Source organism: Nerophis lumbriciformis, linkage group LG28, assembly GCF_033978685.3.
Source record: "Nerophis lumbriciformis linkage group LG28, RoL_Nlum_v2.1, whole genome shotgun sequence".
Taxonomy (NCBI): Eukaryota; Metazoa; Chordata; class Actinopteri; order Syngnathiformes; family Syngnathidae; genus Nerophis; species Nerophis lumbriciformis.
This window is the reverse complement of record NC_084575.2, coordinates 6279265-6300850: the sequence shown is the minus strand read 5'-3', so window position 1 is coordinate 6300850 and position 21586 is coordinate 6279265. Positions and strand designations below refer to the sequence as shown.

Below are 21586 nucleotides of genomic sequence, written 5' to 3'. Positions count from 1 at the left end.
TGTAAACCTAGCCTGCTAGCTGGCAGGTTTGACAAGTTATTTATGTGTGTAAAAGCTATACTGACCTGTTATTTCCTTCATATTGGTGCAGCCATTAACCTACTACAACACCTGCTACATCCACCTACTCAGTGGCCTAGTGGTTAGAGTGTCCGCCCTGAGATCAGTAGCTTGTGTCATACCAAAGACTATAAAAATGGGACCCATTACCTCCCTGCTTGGCACTCAGCATCAAGAGTTGGAATTGGGGGTTAAATCACCGTAAAAATGATTCCCGGGCGCGGCCACCGCTGCTGCTCACTGCTCCCCTCACCTCCCAGTGGGTGATCAAGGTTAATGGGTCAAATGCAGAGAACAATCCGGCCACACCTAGTGTGTGTGTGACAATCATTGGTACTTTAACTTTTTAATGTGGCAGTGATTGTGGAAAAAACAAAGCCTGATCTAAAGATGACATCTTGATCTCATACCATCTCAAACCAATTGGCCGTTCATTATTAAGTGAAATGTCTTAAAGTCGCTTAAATTTGTCTTTAACCAAGCAACACTAAGTTTTATCCAGTTACTCGATTAATCGAAAACATTTCCAGTAGAACACTTGATTAATGACATTTGCAATAGCCACAGCCCTATATTTCATGTACGATTTAATATTTAGCATGTAGGAGTTCAAATGTGATTTGTTTGTGTCCTGTAGACATCCATCAGCTGATTGGACACCAAGAAGAATGTCTCCCTCATCTGCAGGGGGACAGTTTCACTTCAGAGGATCCACAGCCCTCACACATGAAAGAGGAAGAGGAGGGAGAGTGTCCTGTAGGGCAGGAGGAGGATGATGTCAGCAAGTTTCCACTGACTGTTGTCTCTGTGAAGACTGAAGAGCATGAAGACAAAGCACCTGAGTCCTCACAGCTTCATCACAGTCCAAGTAAGCACAACATCCACATATCATCTAATACAATGTTTGTGACACATGTTCATCCGGGGGCCACATTTATGACCAAAGATGGAGATATACTTGCTTTTTAACACCACCATTTAAAAATGAATGCTCATCAATCATCAACAGTGTAATTGCTGGGGTGTAACCATGTGACTTAGAGGCCGTCCTCCTTACCTCACGTGGTCAAATGAAGGCAAACATTCAATATGGCTACTGTTTATTTACCTTTAGCAGCACACGTCAGCATATTTCAAAGGTTTAGTGGTGAAGATTAGGGATGTATACCAAGTACCATTTTTTTAGTACTGGTTCCTAATTATGTCATCCATGAGGACCGTGAAGATTCTGGACTAATGACGCAACTATTGGTATTTTTAATTCCAGCTGACTGACGTAACTATGACACGTTGTCACATTGAGTTCAGCTGCCGCTGCTACACATTAAAATCAGCTTTGAATAATGACAAATAAGGAAGCAACAACACGCAAAAGTGTGATGTGTGTGTTATTGACAAGAAGATGACATAACTGCATTTCACCTTGCACTGCACACATAGTTGACTTCTTTAACACTTCAAATAAACAGCTGTTTTTTTTTTTCTTGTTTTTTTTTCTTTATTTAACCAGGTAAAAATCCCATTGAGATCAAAGATCTCTTTTCCAAGGGAGACCTGGCCAAGAGGGCAGCAGCAAGGTTACATTAAAAACAGTAAACAACACGTAAAACATCAAATGTACAACATTAAAACTTGCTGACATAACACATGTGCATACAGACAAGGTAGACTGCAATCCTTTCACAGAAGCTTTAAACTCATTCAATGTACCGTATTTTCCGCACCATAAGCCGCCCTGGGTTATAAGCCGCGCCTTCAATGAACGGCATATTTCAAAACTTTGTCCACCTATAAGCCGCCCCGTGTTATAAGCCGCATCTAACTGCGCTAAAGGGAATGTCAAAAAAACAGTCAGATAGGTCAGTCAAACTTTAATAATATATTAAAAACCAGCGTTCTAACAACTCTGTTCACTCCCAAAATGTACGGTAATGTGCAAAAGTGCAATCACAAACATAGTAAAATTTAAAATAGTGCAGAGCAATAACATCAATAACTTAATGTTGCTCGAACGTTAATGTCACAACACACAAAATAAACATAATGCTCACTTTCTGAAGTTATTCTTCATTCATAAATCCCTCGAATTCTTCTCCTTCGGTGTCCGAATTAAAAAGTTGGGCGAATACGGGATCCAAAATGGCCGGCTGCGTCTCGTCGAAGTCATTGCCTTCCGGAAAGCTCGGACCACAGTTGTGACCGAAATATCCGCCCAGGCATTTACGATCCACTGGCAGATGTTGGCGTATGTCGTCCGGCGCTGTCTCCCTGTCTTAGTGAAGGTGTGTTCGCCTTCGGTCATCCATTGTTCCCACGCCGTTCGCAGTCGTGCTTTAAATGCCCTGTTGACACCAATATCGAGCGGTTGAAGTTCTTTGGTTAATCCACCCGGAATGACGGCGAGTGTTGTATTTGTGTGCTTCACTTGTTTTTTGACACCATCTGTGATGTGGGCGCGCATGGAGTCGTATATCAACATGGAACACACAAAGGAAATGAAACGTAATACCCGCGCGCTTCTTCTTCTACGGGGGCGGGTGGTTGCTTACCGTAGAAGAAGAAGCGCTTCCTCTTCTACGGGGGCGGGTGCTTACCTTGGCAGTTGCTTACCATAGAAGAAGAAGCGCTTCCTCTTCTACGGGGAAAAAGGATGGCGGCTGTTTACCGTAGTTGCAAGACTGAAACTTTATGAAAATAAATATTTATATTAATCCATATATAAGGTGCACCGGGTTATAAGCCGCACTGTCAGCTTTTGTGAAAATTTGTGGTTTTTAGGTGCGGCTTATAGTGCGGAAAATACGGTAACAAGGGTTTGAAGTTGAATATTGGATTGTAGGTTATTCCAAGCCTTCACTGCTGAAAACCTAAATGCTTTCTTGCCCAGTTCAGTTCTTACTTTGGGGACGACAAATTGCAGAACATTCATTGAAAAAAGATTGTGACTTCCTTGTTTCTTTGTTAAAAGACAAGACAGATAAGATAGGGTGATACCCAGAATGGTTTTGTAGATGAACACGTACCAATGATTGAGGCGTCGAGCACATAAAGATGTCCAGTTAACCATTGAGTATAACACACAATGGTGAGTAAGTTAACCATTGAGTATAACACACAATGGTGAGTAAGTTAACCATTGAGTATAACACACAATGGTGAGTAAGTTAACCATTGAGTATAACACACAATGGTGAGTAAGTTAACCATTGAGAATAACACACAATGCTGAGTAAGTTAACCATTGAGTATAACACACAATGGTGAGTAAGTTGGTGATGAATCTCAGTGCCCCGTGGTACACACTATCCAGCTTGTGGAGACAACCAGCAGTAGCATTCATGTACAACACATCTCCATAGTCAATAACAGGTAAAAAGGTTGTTTCCACCAATTTCTGTTTCACAGTAAAAGAAAAGCAAGACTTGTTTCTATAATAAAATCCCAGTAAAAGTTTCAGATTTTTTTTTACAACATACTGAATGTGCTCCTTAAAACTCAAGTGGTCATCAATTAAAAATCCTAAATATTTAAAAGCAGATACTAACACAATTTGTTGCCCATTTCTTGTTCAAATGTTCTCACTCAGTGCTGATCTTACAGTTTTTGATGTGGTAAAGAACATACACTTTGTTTTCTCTGCATTTAAAAGCAGTTGAAGATAGCAAAGTTGTTCTTGTACTCTGTCAAATGCTTGTTGTAGATATTTAAAGGCCTCAGCAGGAGTGGGTGCTGTGCAGTATATGACAGTATCATCAGCGTAGGAATGGAAAGTTGAGTTCAGAATATTCTGTCCAAGATTATTAATTATTAATTAATAATGGGCCCAACACAGAACCTTGAGGGACACCCTTTTCCACTTGCATTACGTCCGAGAAGGAACCTTCTATCTGAACAGCCTGAGTTCTGCTTGTGAGGTCATTTGCAAACCATCCAACTGCTTGCTGAGAAAAACCAATAGCTGAAAGACGTTTGATTAAAATGACATGATCAACAGTATAACATGCCTTTGAAAAGTCAATAAAGAGGGACAGACAGCACTGCTTCTTGTCAAGAGCTTCAGTTACATCATTTATAAACTTCATAGCAGCAGTAACAGTACTGTTATTTCTGCCAAAACCTGACTGAAATGGTAACAGAATAAAGTTGGTGTCCAAAAAGTATTTTATGTGTTCACTGAGAAGGGATTCAATCACTTTTTCCAGAACAGAGAGTTTAGAGATCGGTCTGTAATCATTTAGATTACTAGGGTCACCTCCTTTTAATAGGGGGATTACAAGGGCAGATTTCCAATCCAAGGGGATTTCATTTGAAATTAGAGTAAGGTTAAAAATGTGAGTCAGTGGTCCAGCTATAATTTCACCTGCCAACTTTAGGAAAAGCGGCTCCAACTTATCTGAGCCAGCTGGCTTTCTAGGTTTAAGTTGTTTTAGAGCAGGGGTGCCCACACTTTTTCTGCAGGCGAGCTACTTTTCAATTGATCAAGTCGTGGGGATCTACCTCATTCATATATATCATTTATATTTACTTATTTATGAAAGATATGTTTTTGTTAACAAGTGAAAGGTGTTTGATGATAATGCAAGCATGTTTAACACATATAGTTAATATTGTTAATACATTAAAGGTGTTTAATGATAATACAAGAATGTTTAATACATATAGTTAATATAGTTAACAAGTTAAAGGTGTTTAAAGATAATGCAAGCATGTTTATCACATATAGTTAATATTGTTAAGAAGTTAAAGGTGTTTAAAGATAATACAAACATGTTTAACACATATAGTTAATATTGTTAACAAGTTAAAGGTGTTTAATGATAATACAAGCATGTTTAACACATATAGTTAATATTGTTAACAAGTTAAAGGTGTTTAATGATAATACAAGCATGTTTAACACATATAGTTAATATTGTTAACAAGATAAAGGTGTTTAATGATAATACAAGCATGTTTAACACATATAGATTCCTTTCTTTCATGAAGACAAGAATATAAGTTGGTGTATTACCTGATTGTGATGACTTGCATTGATAGGAATCAGACGGTGGTGCTGATAACGTCCGCATTTTCAAATGGAGGAGAAAAAAAGTCCTCCTTTCTGTCCAATACCACATGAAAGTGGTTGGTTTTTGGCATCTTATTTGTCCAGCTTCCGTACTCCTTTGTATACACTTTACAAGAAATACATTGGCGGCAAACTCCGTAGCTTGCTAGCTTGTTTACGCCAGCTTTCTGAGACTCTTATTTTGGTAGCGCAGGCAGGATGAAGCAGCGCTTTTATTGTGCAACTGTGCAGTCGGTCTTTGGAGTTTTGACGACAGGTACGGCGCCAGAGTCTGTTGAAATAAAAAGTGTTTCTCGCCTTCCTGTTGGTAATTTTTTCTTAATAATGTGCTGGCAGCAGCCAGCGTCATCTCAGAAGACCCTCGGGTGCCGTGAATGTCAATCAAGTGACGAAAGTGACAACATAGTGAAGATTTATTATCGCTCATTTTTAGGACTATTTTTTTAATGCCTGGCTGGCGATCGACTGACACACCCTCCGAGATCGACCGGTAGCTCGCGATCGACGTAATGGGCACCCCTGTTTTAGAGCCCTCATGACCTCTGTTGTGGTAAAGAGCGTAAAGTTAAAAACCTGGGTATTTTCAACGGTTCTTTCCGGAGTTAGCGGAACTTCAGTAGAGTTGTCAGAATTATAGAGAAAACCAGAGGACATAAAATGATTATTATAATGACTACCCATTTCTCTTCTGTCACTTACTCTGACACCATCAACAAGTATACTAGGTGGGAGATTGACTGAATTACAGCAGGTGGACAAAGATTTGATGATTTTCCAAAAGTTCTTTGGGTGTTTGAGGTTTTCAGTTGTTGTGGAGAAATACAATTCTGATTTGACTTTCCGAAGGAGAGAGGTAAATTGATTTCTTAATTGTCTAAAATTCAACCAATCTGCTTCTAACCCTGACTTGCGGGCCCTGGCCCAAGCAGCATTACGCTCATGCAATACATCTGACAGGTCCGATGTAAACCACTGATTGTCACGTCCTTTAACCCTACATTTTCTAAAAGAGGCATGTTTGTTCACTATACTCAAGAAGTTTCCGTGAAAATATTTCCAAGCCAGTTCAACATGATCAAAAAGAGCAATTCTATCCCAATTAAAAAGATGCAAGTCATGTAAAAAAAGCTTGCGTCTCAAATAATTTCATATTATGTTTTTTAAGAAGACGAGGCTTGCTTTTAGGAATCCTTGTGTCTCGCACTACTGCAATCACACAATGATCACTCACATCATTAGGGAAAACACCAGATGCAACACATTTAAAGGGCATATTTGTTAGAATTAAGTCAATGAGTGTAGCTTTTTGAGGGCATTTAGGATTAGGTCTTGTAGCTGAGTTAATTAATTGTGTTAAATTTAGAGATTCACACTGTGCTTTCAAAGAGTCAGACACAGATGTGAGCCAGTCCCAGTTCAAATCACTATTTCCTTGTATTTCAGTTGAGACAGAAGCTTCACAAGAGTAGATAGGGAATTACTAGGGTCCGATGGAGGCCTATAACACCCCACTACCATAATGTGGTGATTTCTAGCTAATTCAATTTCAAGTGATAAAAGTTCAAGTTCTTTACTTACTGATTCAAAGAGCACTAATTTAACATCAAACCTCTGCTTAATATATATGGCCACTCCACCACCTTTTCTTTGTCGGTCAGTACGATAGACATTATAGCCATGAATGTAAATATCTTCATCAAGCACAGATTGTTTAAGCCAAGTTTCAGATAAGACTACAATATCAACATTTGTTGAGTTTATCCAGATCTTTATCATATCCAGTTTAGGGAGTAAACTCCAAACATTGATATGAATAATCCCAAAACCAGATCTAGTTTTAAAATCCGCAGGTGTAAAACATTGTGTAGGTGTATCAGGGCCTGGATTAGTCTCAACATTTCCTGAGAGCAATAACAATAATATATTTAAACATTTGCACTTAAAGTTACCATCTTTTGAGTCGGTCTTTAATCTGTGAAAGTAAGTGCTCACAATAGGGGAGGATGCAGTAATGTTGACGTGATCTCTCAAAACAAGGAAACAATAAGAATGAATGGACTCTACCATAGTATGCAGCCATTTTGTTTTGTCCAAAGTCACAGAAATCTTCAACTGAGATAAGGCCGAGGTTATTTTGTAGCTGCCACTATGATGAAATGTCAAATTATCAAATATGTCAAACTGTGCATCTTGAAGTAGCATAGCTCGTGAGTGGGGGTGACCAGACCCATTTGGGACACCAGTAAAACCACACAAAAGTATAAAACACAATATAATAATTTGTGACATAGTGAGAGGAGAAGTTCCACTTGTTTTACCACTTTTGAAGATGTTAGCAGACAGGGCTAAAGACTAGCAACCAAGGCCGATGGGTGGAAGCCCGTAGACGAAGCCAATGGCTGGAGGCAAACAGCAGGCCGATGGAAGGCTAGTAGGCAGGTCGATGGTGGAAGGCTAGCAGGCAGGTCGATGGTGGAAGGCTAGCAGGCAAGTCGATGGTGGAAGGCTAGCAGGCAAGTCGATGGTGGAAGGCTAATAGACAGGCCGATGGTGGAAGGCAAGCAGGCAGGTTGATGGTGGAAGGCTAGCAGTCAGGCCGATGGTGGAAGGCTAGCAGGCAGGCCGATGGTGGAAGGCTGGTAGGCAGGTTGATGGTGGAAGGCTAGTAGGCAGGTCTATGGTGTAAGGCTAGTGGCGCGGTTGGTAGAGTGGCCGTGCTTGAGGGTTCCTGGTTCAATCCCCACCTTCTACCAACCTAGTCACGTCTGTTGTGTCCTTGAGCAGGACACTTCACCCTTGCTCCTGATGGGTCGTTGTAAGCGCCTTGCATGGCAGATCCCGCCATTAGTGTGTGAATGAGTGAATGAGACGGGATGAGTTGGCTAAGTACAAAAATGAGTCGCAATTTTTGAATGAAAGAAACTGCTGTTCTAAATGTGTCCTCTAGATGTCGCAATAGCAATTCTTTGTATCTTTGTAGATGATGCTACATATGTAAAACACAACTAAAACACACGATGTTAGCGCACCAGTCGGGGAAAATGAGCAAACTACATCAATAACATCCTGTAATTTGATTTTGATATTATTTATTTATCTTGATAGATTGAAAATGAACACCAATGAGTTGACTGATGAACATTATCACATAATTGATTCTGAAAGTGTAAAAAAGGACAACTAAATATAGAATACTATTGGATGTAAAAAAAAAAAAACATGATTTGTACATTTTCAGAATGTGTTTGTTCTATTTTTAAACAAAGAAAACAATCTGCAGTTGTCTTTATTTTTACGTTATCTTGCTGTAATTTTACCAGTCCGGCTAACTTGGAGTAGATCTTCCTCCATGTGGCCCCCCATCTAAAATTAGTTTAAACACCCCTGGCCGAGATCTTCCTGCGAAAAGCAGATACGAGAAAAAAATCTAATTATGAAACGGAATAGATCCCTAAAGATTTGTTGAGTAATATTAAGGATTATCCGTCGGTGGCGTTCCCAGACATGTGGAACTATCTTGAGTTCCAGACGTCATTCTAAACCACAAATTGTGGTTAAGTCTCTTATCCAGTGGAAATCCTCGGTTACACTTACAAATGTTGCTTGGCGAGATAAATGAAGAAACCATACTTGGGGTTTATGGCACGTAGCAAAAGGAAATGCACTTTCAACCCACTGCACTCGCAGTGAGCAAACTCGACCACAAGGTAGCGCCATAGCAGAGCTAACAATACGGAATACAGATTTACAATGTAAACGACCTAATCTTTTCTCCAACTTTATACATCATACCTCAGGCAGAAGGGAATTTATGGCAATACAGATTTTAGGCCATATTGCCCACCCCTCGTAAAAAGTGGTCTTCTTTTCCTGTGAATGATGTTGTAAACAGCAGTGTGTTTGTTTTCAGGCCAATTCATACATTAACTTGTTATTTTAAGTACATGTGAACTTACTGAATGCCTCATGTGACTGAGCAAATCTGGACATTTCTCAAGCATGTTTGTCATTTTGTGTCCTGCAGACGTCTGTGAAGAACAACTTCTGCCTGAAAAACAGGAGAGTAGCTTCAGGATGTTGAAGGAGGATCCACCAAAGAGGAAGACCAGGCACCACGGACCCTCTGAAGTCCCCTTTTCCTCTTTGACACAGACCCTGCCCTGTAAAAAGGAAGAGGAAGACTCACTGACCCCCCACATTAAAGAGGAAGAGGAGGAACACAGCGTTAGTCAGGAAGTGACTGGTGTCCCTGTGAAGAGTGAAGATGATGAGGTCAAAGGTGAAAGTGAGGAGAAGAGAGAGGCGGAGCCTCCAAGCAGCAGCTCAACACAACACATGACAACAGAAGCTGATGGAGACCACTGTGGAGGATCACAAGCAGACAAGATCTTAGCTCCACTATCAGATAGTGAGGACACAACGTCACACTCTCCTGACACTGATGATGAAGACTCTAAAGATGATGCAACATGTCACACTGACAACACTCACTTCACATGTTCTCACTGTGACAAAACCTTTAATGACCATTGCAATATGAAAGTACACATGAAAACACACACTGGTGAAAAACCTTTTTCTTGTTCATTCTGTGGTAAAGGTTTTACACAAAAGCGATCTTTGAAAATACACATGAGAATACACACTGGTGAAAAACCCTTTTCCTGTTCAACCTGTGGTAAAGGTTTTACACAAAGTCAACATTTGAAAGGACACATGAGAACACACACTGGTGAAAAACCCTTTTCCTGTTCAACCTGTGGTAAAGGTTTTACACAAAGTCAACATTTGAAAGGACACATGAGAGTACACACTGGTGAAAATCCCTTTTCCTGTTCAACTTGTGGTAAAGGTTTTACACAAAGTCAACATTTGAAAGTACACGCGAGAATACACACTGGTGAAAAACCTTTTTCCTGTTCAACTTGTGGTAAAGGTTTTACACAAAGTCACAGTGTGAAAAGACACATGAGAACACACACTGGTGAAAAACCTTGTATCTGTTCAATCTGTAGTAAAAGTTTTACACAAAGTCAACATTTGAAAGGACACATGAGAGCACACACTAGTGAAAAACCATTTTCCTGTTCAACCTGTGGTAAAGGTTTTACACAGAGTCAAAATTTGAAAATGCACATGAGAAAACACACTGGTGAAAAACCTTTTTCTTGTTCAATCTGTGGTAAAGGTTTTACTAAAAGGCAATCTTTGAAAAGACACATGAGAATACACACTGGTGAAAAACCTTTTTCTTTGAAAAGACACATGAGAAGACACCCAGGAGAGAAAGTGTTGAGTTGCAGTGTGTGTGGTGAAAGATTGTCTTCTAAGTACCAGTGTAAGAAACACAAGTGTGCTGGTGAGAACAGCAGCAGCAAATGAAACTGCAGGATTTGAAATAAACTGTCAAGACTTTAATGTTGACTTTCTAACAACATCAGCACATATAACATGTGTGACATCATTGTTGTTTGTGTAACTATCTTTTTAATATGCTTCTACATTTATAGATTAGATAGTTTGAAATATTGAAGTATTCCATATTTGTATTTCTACTTGTTAATGATCCCATAGATGATCACCTTTATATGATGTACATATGTACTGGTTCACATGTGAAACATCTTCTGGACCACTTCAGGAAGCATATTATTATTTACTTTATACATCATTTGAACACTTGTCTTTTATACCATTTTAAAATGTGTGACTTTATGAATTATTTGTTGGGTCTCTATAATCCATTTTATTAATGATCTTTATTACTCTCTTTTGTAATATGATGATTGTTTTATATGTATGTCCCCAGACCTTTATGCAATATAAAAGTGAGAGAAAAAGGCTGAATTGTTTGTGGAAGGATGTTTATTTTTTCTTTTTACAAACTTACATTCGTGGATAAAACAAAAATTCCCATTATTGGGTTTTAAACATTTTTAATGTATGTTTTCTTTTTAAACATCCCCAAAACAATATCAATATCAATCAAAGTTTGGAGTGTCAGGCACAAGCCAGTATTGTACATCATCCCACAGACATTTACTTTGCATACTGTAGGAGACAAATTCCTTATTTGTTCATATTGTTTTTATCTTGTTTTCTCTCATTGATTGCTGGCCTCTGTTCATGCTGAAATGTGTTGACAGGGATGGGACCGTTGCTATGGTGCGGTTGCCATGGTAACGTCATTTAATTGGGTTCAGGTGGGAGCACTCGGGGCGATTGCATGGAGGACACAAACAGTTTTTGGCCGTGCGTGTCGTGACAATGTTCCATTCAAGGTCAGCATACATTAGAATTTTCTAAACTCGGTTAAGAGGAAGAACGTTTGAAATGCGGGCTGCGACAGACAAAACATGCTACAAAGTAGAACACATTCTACAAAACAACATCCACAAAAGGCAAGAAATGCAATGCAGCTAATAACAGCAATAAGACTAGCAAGCACCATGTTTTCCATTGGCCGAAAATCAACTTGTAAGTCTGGATAAAGGTCTGCAACTTGCAGCAGTTTCCATGGTGTAGTGGTTATCACATTCGCCTCACGAAAGGTCCCCTGTTCGAAACAGGGTGGAAACAAGGTCTTTTTACTTTCCTTCTTACCTCTATAAATAAGCAAGGAAATAAATGATAGCAAGGTCCTGTGTTTCATCATAAAGTAGTTTGCAACATAGCTGACCACCTCATGTACAGCCGAGCACACACAACACCAAATTTAGAGGGTTCTCATATAGGCAGACCTCAGGCTTCAACATCATGAATGCTGGGTTCCATGAAAATGTCACGCACAAACCTGTGAAATTTCTCATTCATTCAAGTCACTGTATTCTCAGGGCTTTCAATGGATTGCAACTGTACTGTTTAGATTGACTTATAAGATGTTTAACCTCTCTTTTAGCAGGAATCATAGGTGTAATTCCCAAAGAGTTAGAGAAGACAGCTGCAGTCTGAATGAGTGTTGGCCTTGCTTTCAAATTAAGAACCAGTCAAATAGTCACCTGAAACCTAAATCATAGCAGAGGATGGTTTCGATCCATCGACCTCTGGGTTATGGGCCCAGCACGCTTCCGCTGCGCCACTCTGCTGTCTTAAACTACAAGATGCTTACTCTGGTGGATATCCAGTAAAAACTACTTGTAACAAAGTGATTTGGAACCCATCTGAAGTAGTGTTTCTTTCTGAGTCCTGGTTCAATCCACATTTAAAATGGCATTTTTTTGAAGAAAACATTGCAGTAAACATCAAACTCTGTGGATCCATTGGGATTTTATTCAAAACGAATAGAATTTTGCTTGCATTCATGTGGTTTGAAAACAAACTGAGAAAGTGTTACAGAAAAAACATCAAGACACTGACGGGATTTGAGCCCAACATCTCCTATTTAACAAACAGGCACCTTGACTGACAGCTACAGCGCCTGGAACAGCATGGGATTTCAACACGATGTCTATAACCCTACACTGAATTAATGATAGCCAATTTGAGGCGATAGCATTGATTATCAGTAATTTACATTAGTTTAAACAAGCATGGCTTGAAAGTTATGTTGCAAACGTTTTAACTAGAAGCTTTTTTGCAAATTTAGAGAAGGACATGGGCTGTACAAGAAAACCCTCAAACCCTCGTGCTCGCGTCAAGATTTCATCCCTGGGTGGGCTTGAATCACCATTCTCTCAGTTAACAGAAACGCACTGACCGATTGTCATTGTCATTGGATGGGCGTAACTAGTAGAACACAGATTCAGCCTTTGGTGAGTCCAATATGCCTTTTGGGTGGAATGCCTGCATCTTGCGGTTGTCACAAACATTGCTTTTGTACCTTATGAATATTAGTTAAAATGCAATAAAACAAATAGAATGCATTTGCCGGGAATCTGACCCGAGTCTCCCGCGTGGCAGGCGAGAACTCTACCACTGAACCACCAATGCCTGTGGAGTAAAAGAGGTTTCTGAACTCGGTTAAGAGGAAGAACGTTTGAAATGCGGGCTGCGACGGACCAAACATGCTACACTGAATTAATGATAGCCAATATGGGGCGATAGCATTGATTATCAGTAATTTACATTAATTTAAACAAGAATGGCTTGAAAGTTATGTTGCAAACGTTTTAACTAGAAACTTGTTTGCAAATTTAGAGAAGGACATGGGCTGTACAAGAAAACCCTCAAACCCCTGTGCTCGAGTCAAGATTTCGTACCTGGGTGGGCTTGAACTTTCATCCTCTCAGTTAACAGCCGAACGCGCTGACCGATTGCGCCACAGAGACTTACTGGTTTACATGATTAATTACTCCCCAAAAAATTATAAAATCTTATGTTACGATGTCCCGATGTCATTGTCTTTGGATTAGCGTAACTAGAAGTACACTGCTTCAGCCTTCGGCGAGTCCAATATGCCTTTTGGGTGGAATGCCTGCGTCTTGCGGTTATCGCAAACATTGCTTTTGTCCCTTATTATAATTAGTTAACATGTAATAAAAGCATCAGTATGCATTGGCCGGGAATCGGACCCGGGTCTCCCGCGTGGCAGGCGAGAATTCTACCACTGAACCACCAATGCCTGTGGTGTAAAAGAGTTTTCTAATCTCGGTTAAGAGGAAGAACGTTTGAAATGCGGGCCGCGACAGACAAAACATGCTACAATGTAGAACACATTCTACGTGCACAAGGGATTTACCAACATCCACAAAAGGCAAGAAATGCAATGCAGCTAATAACAGCAATAAGACTAGCGAGCACCATGTTTTCCATTGGCCGAAAATCAACTTGTAAATCTTGGTAAAGGTCTGCAACTTGCAGCAGTTTCCATGGTGTAGTGGTTATCACATTCGCCTCACACGCGAAAGGTCCCCTGTTCGAAACAGGGTGGAAACAAGGTCTTTTTACTTTCCTTCTTACCTCTATAAATAAGCAAGGAAATAAATGATAGCAAGGTCCTGTGTTTCATCATAAAGTAGTTTGCAACATAGCTGACCACCTCATGTACAGCCGAGCACACACGACACCAAATTTAGAGGGTTCTCATATAGGCAGACCTCAGGCTTCAACATCATGATCAATCAATCAATCAATCAATCTTTATTTATAAAGCCCTAAATCACAAGTGTCTCAAAGGGCTGTACAAGCCACAACGACATCCTCGGTACAAAGCCCACATAAGGACAAGGAAAAACTCACCCCAGTGGGACGTCGATGTGAATGACTATGAGAAACCTTGGAGAGGACCGCATATGTGGGTAACCCCCCCCCCTCTAGGGGAGACCGAAAGCAATGGATGTCGAGTGGGTCTGACATAATATTGTGAGAGTCCAGTCCATAGTGGATCCAACATAATAGTAAGAGTCCAGTCCATAGTGGGGCCAGCAGGACACCATCCCGAGCGGAGACGGGTCAGCAGCGCAGAGATGTTCCCAGCCGATGCACAGGCGAGCGGTCCACCCCGGGTCCCGACTCTGGACAGCCAGCACTTCATCCATGGCCACCGGACCTGTGCCCCCCCCCCTCAAGGAAAAGGGGAGCAGAGGAGAAAAAAAAAGAAACGGCAGATCAACTGGTCTAACAGGGGGGCTATTTAAAGGCTAGAGTATACAAATGAGTTTTAAGATGGGACTTAAATGCTTCTACTGAGGTAGCATCTCTAATTGTTACCGGGAGGGCATTCCATAGTACTGGAGCCCGAATAGAAAACGCTCTATAGCCCGCAGACTTTTTTTGGGCTCTGGGAATCACTAATAAGCCGGAGTTCTTTGAACGCAGATTTCTTGCCGGGACATATGGTACAATGCAATCGACAAGATAGGACGGAGCTAGACCGTGTAGTATTTTATACATAAGTAGTAAAACCTTAAAGTCACATCTTAAGTGCACAGGAAGCCAGTGCAGGTGAGCCAGTATAGGCGTAATATGATCAAACTTTCTTGTTCTTGTCAAAAGTCTAGCAGCCGCATTTTGTACCAATTGTAATCTTTTAATGCTAGACATAGGGAGACCCGAAAATAATACGTTACAGTAGTCGAGACGAGACGTAACGAACGCATGAATAATGATCTCAGCGTCGCTAGTGGATAAAATAGAACGGATTTTAGCGATATTACGGAGATGAAAGAAGGCCGTTTTAGTAACACTCTTAATGTGTGACTCAAAGGAGAGAGTTGGGTGGAAGATAATACCCAGATTCTTTACTGATTCGCCTTGTGTAATTGTTTGGTTGTCAAATGTTAAGGTGGTATTATTAAATAAATGTCGGTGTTTAGCAGGACCGATAATCAGCAATTCCGTTTTCTTGGCGTTGAGTTGCAAGAAGTTAGCGGACATCCATTGTTTACTTTCATTAAGACACGCCTCCAGCTGACTACAATCCGGCGTGTTGGTCAGCTTTAGGGGCATGTAGAGTTGGCTGTCATCAGCATAACAATGAAAGCTAACACCGTACTTGCGTATGATGTCGCCTAGCGGCAGCATGTAAATACTAAAGAGTGCAGGGCCAAGAACCGAACCCTGAGGAACTCCGCACGTTACCTTAACATAGTCCGAGGTCACATTATTATGGGAGACGCACTGCATCCTGTCAGTAAGATAAGAGTTAAACCACGACAAAGCTAAGTCTGACATACCAATACGTGTTTTGATACGCTCTAATAAAATATTATGATCGACGGTATCGAAAGCAGCGCTAAGATCAAGAAGCAGCAACATAGATGACGCATCAGAATCCATCGCTAGCAGTAGATCATTAGTCATTTTTGCGAGGGCTGTCTCCGTAGAGTGATTTGCCCTGAAACCGGATTGAAAAGGTTCACAGAGATTGTTAGACACTAAGTGTTCATTTAGCTGCTGTGCGACAATTTTTTCGAGGATTTTCGAAATAAAGGGAAGGTGGGACACCGGTCGGTAGTTTACCATGAGGTCAGGATCAAGGTTAGGTCTTTTGAGCAGAGGATGAATAACCGCTTTCTTGAATGCTAGGGGAACAGTGCCAGAGGAAAGTGATAAGTTTATAATATTTAGCACTGATGGACCTAATAATACAAAAAGCTCCTTGATAAGTTTCCCAGGAAGTGGGTCAAGTAAACATGTTGTTTGTTTTATCCCACTTACACGCTGTAATAGTTCCTCTAATGTTATTTCATCAAAAAGAGAGAGACTATTTTGTATTGCCGTATCCGTCGTAGATACAGTTGTATCTGTGTTCATAGAACCCAGTTGTAGCTGGGATGCGTTGTCTTTAATCTCCTTTCTAATGAGTTCAATTTTCTTATTAAATAAATTCATAAAGTCATCTGCCGAGTGGGTGGAGCTATTGGGAGGAGTCCCTTGTTGGGTTAGCGATGCTACTGTACTAAACAAAAATTTAGGGTCGTTTTTGTTGAGGCGGATGAGATTTGAGTAATATTTAGCTTTAGCTAAGGTAAGCATGCGTTTATATGATATTAAACTATCACTCCATGCTTGATGGAAAACCTCAAGCTTGGCCGCGCGCCATTTGCATTCCAACTTTCTACATGATAATTTATGAGCTCTGGTTTCTTCTGTAAACCATGGGGTGCGCCTTTTAGGGGCCCTTTTTGTTTTAGCGGTGCTATACTATCAATGGTTTTGCGCAGGGCATTGTCAAAGTTGTTAGTGAGGTTATCAATAGAGCCGACATAATTTGGGAATGGTGCCATTACCGAAGGCAGTAGGTCAGCAAGAGTCATCGTTGTGGCAGCATTAATGTTGCGGCTGCTATAGCAGTTATTATTATTATTAGTTTGTTGACAATGAGTCAGAACTTCGAATTTTATAAGGTAATGATCGGACATTACTTTAGTATACGGGAGTACCATAACTTTGGAGGTGGAGACACCCCTGACCAGCACTAGATCTATCGTATTGCCGTTGCGATGCGTAGGTTCATTTATTATTTGTGTAAGACCACAGCTATCAATTATAGTCTGGAGCGCCACGCACTGAGGGTCCGATGGGGTATTCATATGGATATTAAAGTCCCCCATTATGATTATATTGTCTACGTGCGTCACTAGATCAGCAACAAACTCTGAGAATTCATTAATAAAGTCTCGAGTAGGGCCCTGGGGCGCGGTAGATAACAGCCATATCGAGAGGCAGCGGTGCGACAGACCTCATAGTAAGCACCTCAAACGATTTGTATTTATTATTTAGGTTAGGGGTAAGGTTAAAGTTTTCATTGTATATTAGTGCGACCCCCCCACCCCTTTTAAGGGGACGGGCAATATGCGCATTCGTATAGTTAGGAGGAGATGCCTCATTTAGCGCAAAAAATTCGTCTGGTTTGAGCCAGGTTTCGCTAAGACCAATGACGTTAAGATTGTTGTCTCTAATGACCTCATTAACTAATAATGTTTTGGGAGACAATGATCTTATGTTTAAAAAGCCCAAATTATAAGTATTGGGCTGTTTTGACAAGTTTTTGTTTAAATTATCCGTAGTAGAAATATTAATAATATTGCGTTTATTATACGTAGTGCACTTTAAATAGTTTCGACCATATCTAGGAATTGATACGACGGGAATTTTCAGATTGTTTGCTTGATGCTGCGATCGACTGAGCGCATCATGATTTGCCGCCTCAGTAGAATGCATATCTACCCCACATTCACAACAGAAAACACATTATGTGAGTTGTGTGTTATTCTAAGAAAATTGCTATGCGTACAGGAATTATCCAGCCTGGTGCTGGCTAGTTCTAGCTTAACTGACTCCTCACCCGGACTAGCAGGCTCTGTAATTGCCTGTGACCGGGCTTGCTCTAGTGTAGTTAGTCAAATGTGACTTAAACAGTAGTCTATGTTCTTAGGAAGGATGATGGCGCCTTCCTGGTTAGGGTGAAGGCCGTCCCTCATCATCAAGCCTGGTTTGCCCCAGAAAGAGGGCCAATTATCAATAAACGTTAGTCCCTGTTAACTACAGAAGCTAGCCAGCCACTTGTTAAGCGAGACTAATCTGCTATATCTCTCATCATTGCCTCTCGCAGGCAGGGGGCCAGAGACATTTACTCGATGCCTGGACATCTTTCTAGCGAGATCACAAGTCCTGGCTATGTTTCTCTTTGTAATCTCTGACTGTCTCATTCTAGTGTCATTGGAGCCAACGTGTACAACTATATTCGCATAACTAGTGGTGCGATTAGCCTGTCGTACGTGTTTACTAGGCCTGTTGCGAGTTAGCTCCCTAAGATTAGCCTCAATGTCAGGTGCTCGGGCCCCAGGGATGCACTTAATTGTGGCTGGTTTGCTAAGCTTTATGTTTCGGGTGATGGAGTCCCCTATGACTAAGGTGTGGTGCCCGGTAGACTGGGGTGTAGGACTAGCTAAAGAGCTAAATCTATTATGCGTCTCAACCGGTACACCGTAGCTTGTAGGCCGCTTAGGACTACTACAGGCTGGGCTAGTTAGCTCGCTACAGCTAACGCTAGCAGATGTGTCCGCAACATCTAAAGTTACGAGATTACTCTGCTCTAACTGGCGGACACGGCCCTCTAGCAGAGCCAGCCTCTCCGTGAGTAAGGTGCAAGACGCGCAGGAAGCCATACTCACGGTGTTTTCTGTTACCGAGTGAAGTTCCTGCTGTCTTCCGAGAAGTCCTGGTCACGGTGTGCAGGAGTAGATTCCTTCTGACCGGCGACGCCTTTCTCCACGCTAGCTTTGTTAGCTTAGCAGCTAGCTGCTAGCTAGCTGCGGGAGGGGTGGTGAGACAGAGATCGGGTGATTTGCAAGTTAAATAGTACTACTAAATATGTTGAGAAAGTAATAAAGAAAGCTGCAGAACAATTTAAAAGCACACAAATAGAACGATACTTAGCTTTTTCGAAACAGCGAGCAGTCAGCGAGCAGTCACGCACGGTGAACCCAATTGGGATTTCTGTCTATGAGCTCACTCAAGTCCTCAACTGATCCATCATCTGCATTTGGAAGTCTTTGATCCAGATTTTTTCCGATATTAACAAAGTAATCAATAAAACGTTCAACTATTTGGTTCATGTTGTCATTTTTTGTATTTCCATGTAGAAAGTACTGGGGGTAATCTTTCTTAGCAGCATTTTTAATGATGCTATTTAGGATGCCCCATGTTGCTCTCATGTTGTTTCTGTTCTTCTTTAATAATTGTCTGTAGTATTCCTTCTTACATCTTCCTAGTATACCAATTAGCTTGTTTTTTTTATTTCTTATACTTATTTTCTGCCTCTATAGATGTCTGTGTTATTAATATTCCATATAATGTCTTTTTTTTGTGACAAGCATTTTTCAGTCCTTTTGTCATCCATGGTTGGTTGTTTTTCTTTTGCTTCTTACTAACTTCTTTCCATGGACAACATAAACATTGATATTGTACATGTGGGCCAATATATATATATATATATATAATGTAGCGTGCTACAATTCTCTGAGGATAGCTTAGCTCCATTTAATTGAGAGTAACTTGTAGCTTAGCTTACTACATTGTCCAGGTAGCTTGCCCATCACTGTCTATTTGGCCTAGCTCACATGTCAATAGTTTGAATACTGCAAACTTCAATACAGTAACACCTCATTTGTTCTGCAGACGTCCAGCGGGTGTCAGCGGGGAGTCATGAAGAGGAGTGGCACACCAGTGTGGGACAGAAGGAGCTACAGGCCCCCTCCCACATTAAAGAGGAGCAGCTTCATGATGAAGATGAAGCTCAGTCCTTACAGCTTCATCACAGTCAAAGTGAGGAGAACAGAGGGGCGGAGCTTGTAAGTCAACACATCACAGAAGCTGATGGAGAGCATTGTGAAGATATCAAGTCAGAACCAGACAGCATCTTTGCTCCACTGTCAGACATGGACCACATGATGTCACACTCTTCTGATCACAGTGACCACATCCAAAAACCTTTGGAGAGTAAAAATGACTCTAAAGGTGATACGAGACATCACACTAACAACAAACACTTTGACTGCTCTGAATGTGGGAAATCATTTAGATGGAAGAGTAATTTTACAAGACACGTGAGAACACATACCGGTACTGGAGAGAAACCTTTTACTTGCTCTGTTTGTAAGAAGAGTTTCTCCAGCAAGCAAAACATGACCACACACATGAGAACACACACTGGAGAGAAACCTTTTACTTGCTCTGTTTGTAAGAAGAATTTCTCCACAAAGCATTACATAACCAGACACATGAGAACACATACTGGAGAGAAACCTTTTACTTGCTCCATTTGTAAGAAGAGTTTCTCCAAAAAGTGTAACATGACCAGACACATGAGAACACACACTGGAGAGAAACATTTTGCTTGTTCAGCTTGTGCTAAAAGATTCAACACTAAGAAGGAAATTATATTACACATGAGAACACACACAGGTGAGAAACCCTTTACTTGCTCTGTTTGTAAGAAGAGTTTCTCCAGAAAGCAAATCATGACCATACACATGAGAACACACACTGGAGAGAAACCTTTTGCTTGCTCAGCTTGTGCTAAAAGATACAACACTAAGAATGGCATGATATTACACATGAGAACACACACTGGAGAGAAACCTTTTGCTTGCGCTGTTTGTAAAATGAGTTTCTCCAGAAAGCGTGACATGACCACACACATGAGAACACACACACTGGAGAGATACCGTTTAGTTGCACTGTGTGTGATAAGATGTTCAGGTTTAAGTATCAGGCCAGTATACACAAATGTGTAACAGTCATGGAAGCTGCAGGGATTTAAAAACACTTAAAGGGGAACATTATCACAATTTCAGAAGGGTTAAAACCATTAAAAATCAGTTCCCAGTGGCTTATTTTATTTTTCGAAGTTTTTTTCAAAATTCTACCCATCACGCAATATCCCTAAAAAAGCTTCAAAGTGCCTGATTTTAACCATCGTTATAAACACCCGTCCATTTTCCTGTGACGTCACATAGTGATGCCAATACAAACAAACATGGCGGAAAGAACAGCAAGCTATAGCGACATTAGCTCGGATTCAGACTCGGATTTCAGCGGCTTAAGCGATTCAACAGATTACGCATGTATTGAAACGGATGGTTGTAGTGTGGAGGCAGGTAGCGAAAACGAAATTGAAGAAGAAACTGAAGCTATTGAGCCATATCGGTTTGAACCGTATGCAAGCGAAACCGACGAAAACGACACGACAGCCAGCGACACGGGAGAAAGCGAGGACGAATTGGGCGATCGCCTTCTAACCAACGATTGGTATGTGTTTGTTTGGCATTAAAGGAAACTAACAACTATGAACTAGGTTTACAGCATATGAAATACATTTGGCAACAACATGCACTTTGAGAGTGCAGACAGCCCAATTTTCATCAATTAATATATTCTGTAGACATACCCTCATCTGCTCTCTTTTCCTGAAAGCTGATCTGTCCAGTTTTGGAGTTGATGTCAGCAGGCCAGGGAAGCTAGGGTCGATATTCTTCTCTAGATCATCTTCGGTGGCATAAGGGACGGTGTGAG

At 40.9% G+C, this 21586-nt stretch overlaps 2 protein-coding genes and 2 non-coding genes across 4 annotated transcripts; 3 read left to right on the top strand and 1 right to left on the bottom strand.

Moving 5' to 3' along the window:
• Positions 1–9155: 9155 nt before the first annotated feature.
• On the top strand, positions 9156–11126 carry LOC133570541 (uncharacterized). Its single transcript, XM_061923226.2, has one exon. It carries the CDS (start codon positions 9203–9205, stop codon positions 10508–10510), a length of 1308 nt encoding a protein of 435 aa, XP_061779210.1. The 5' UTR covers positions 9156–9202; the 3' UTR covers positions 10511–11126.
• Positions 11127–11276: 150 nt separating this feature from the next.
• LOC140680164 (uncharacterized) lies at positions 11277–20953 on the top strand. The gene is made up of 2 exons (XM_072916540.1): positions 11277–11307; positions 19691–20953. Exons 1-2 carry the CDS (start codon positions 11277–11279, stop codon positions 20806–20808), a joined length of 1149 nt encoding a protein of 382 aa, XP_072772641.1. The 3' UTR covers positions 20809–20953.
• Positions 13618–13688, bottom strand: trnag-gcc (transfer RNA glycine (anticodon GCC)). The gene has a single exon. It is a non-coding gene; the product is annotated as a tRNA-Gly (tRNA).
• Positions 13930–14002, top strand: trnav-cac (transfer RNA valine (anticodon CAC)). Its single transcript has one exon. It is a non-coding gene; the product is annotated as a tRNA-Val (tRNA).
• Positions 20954–21586: the final 633 nt, after the last annotated feature.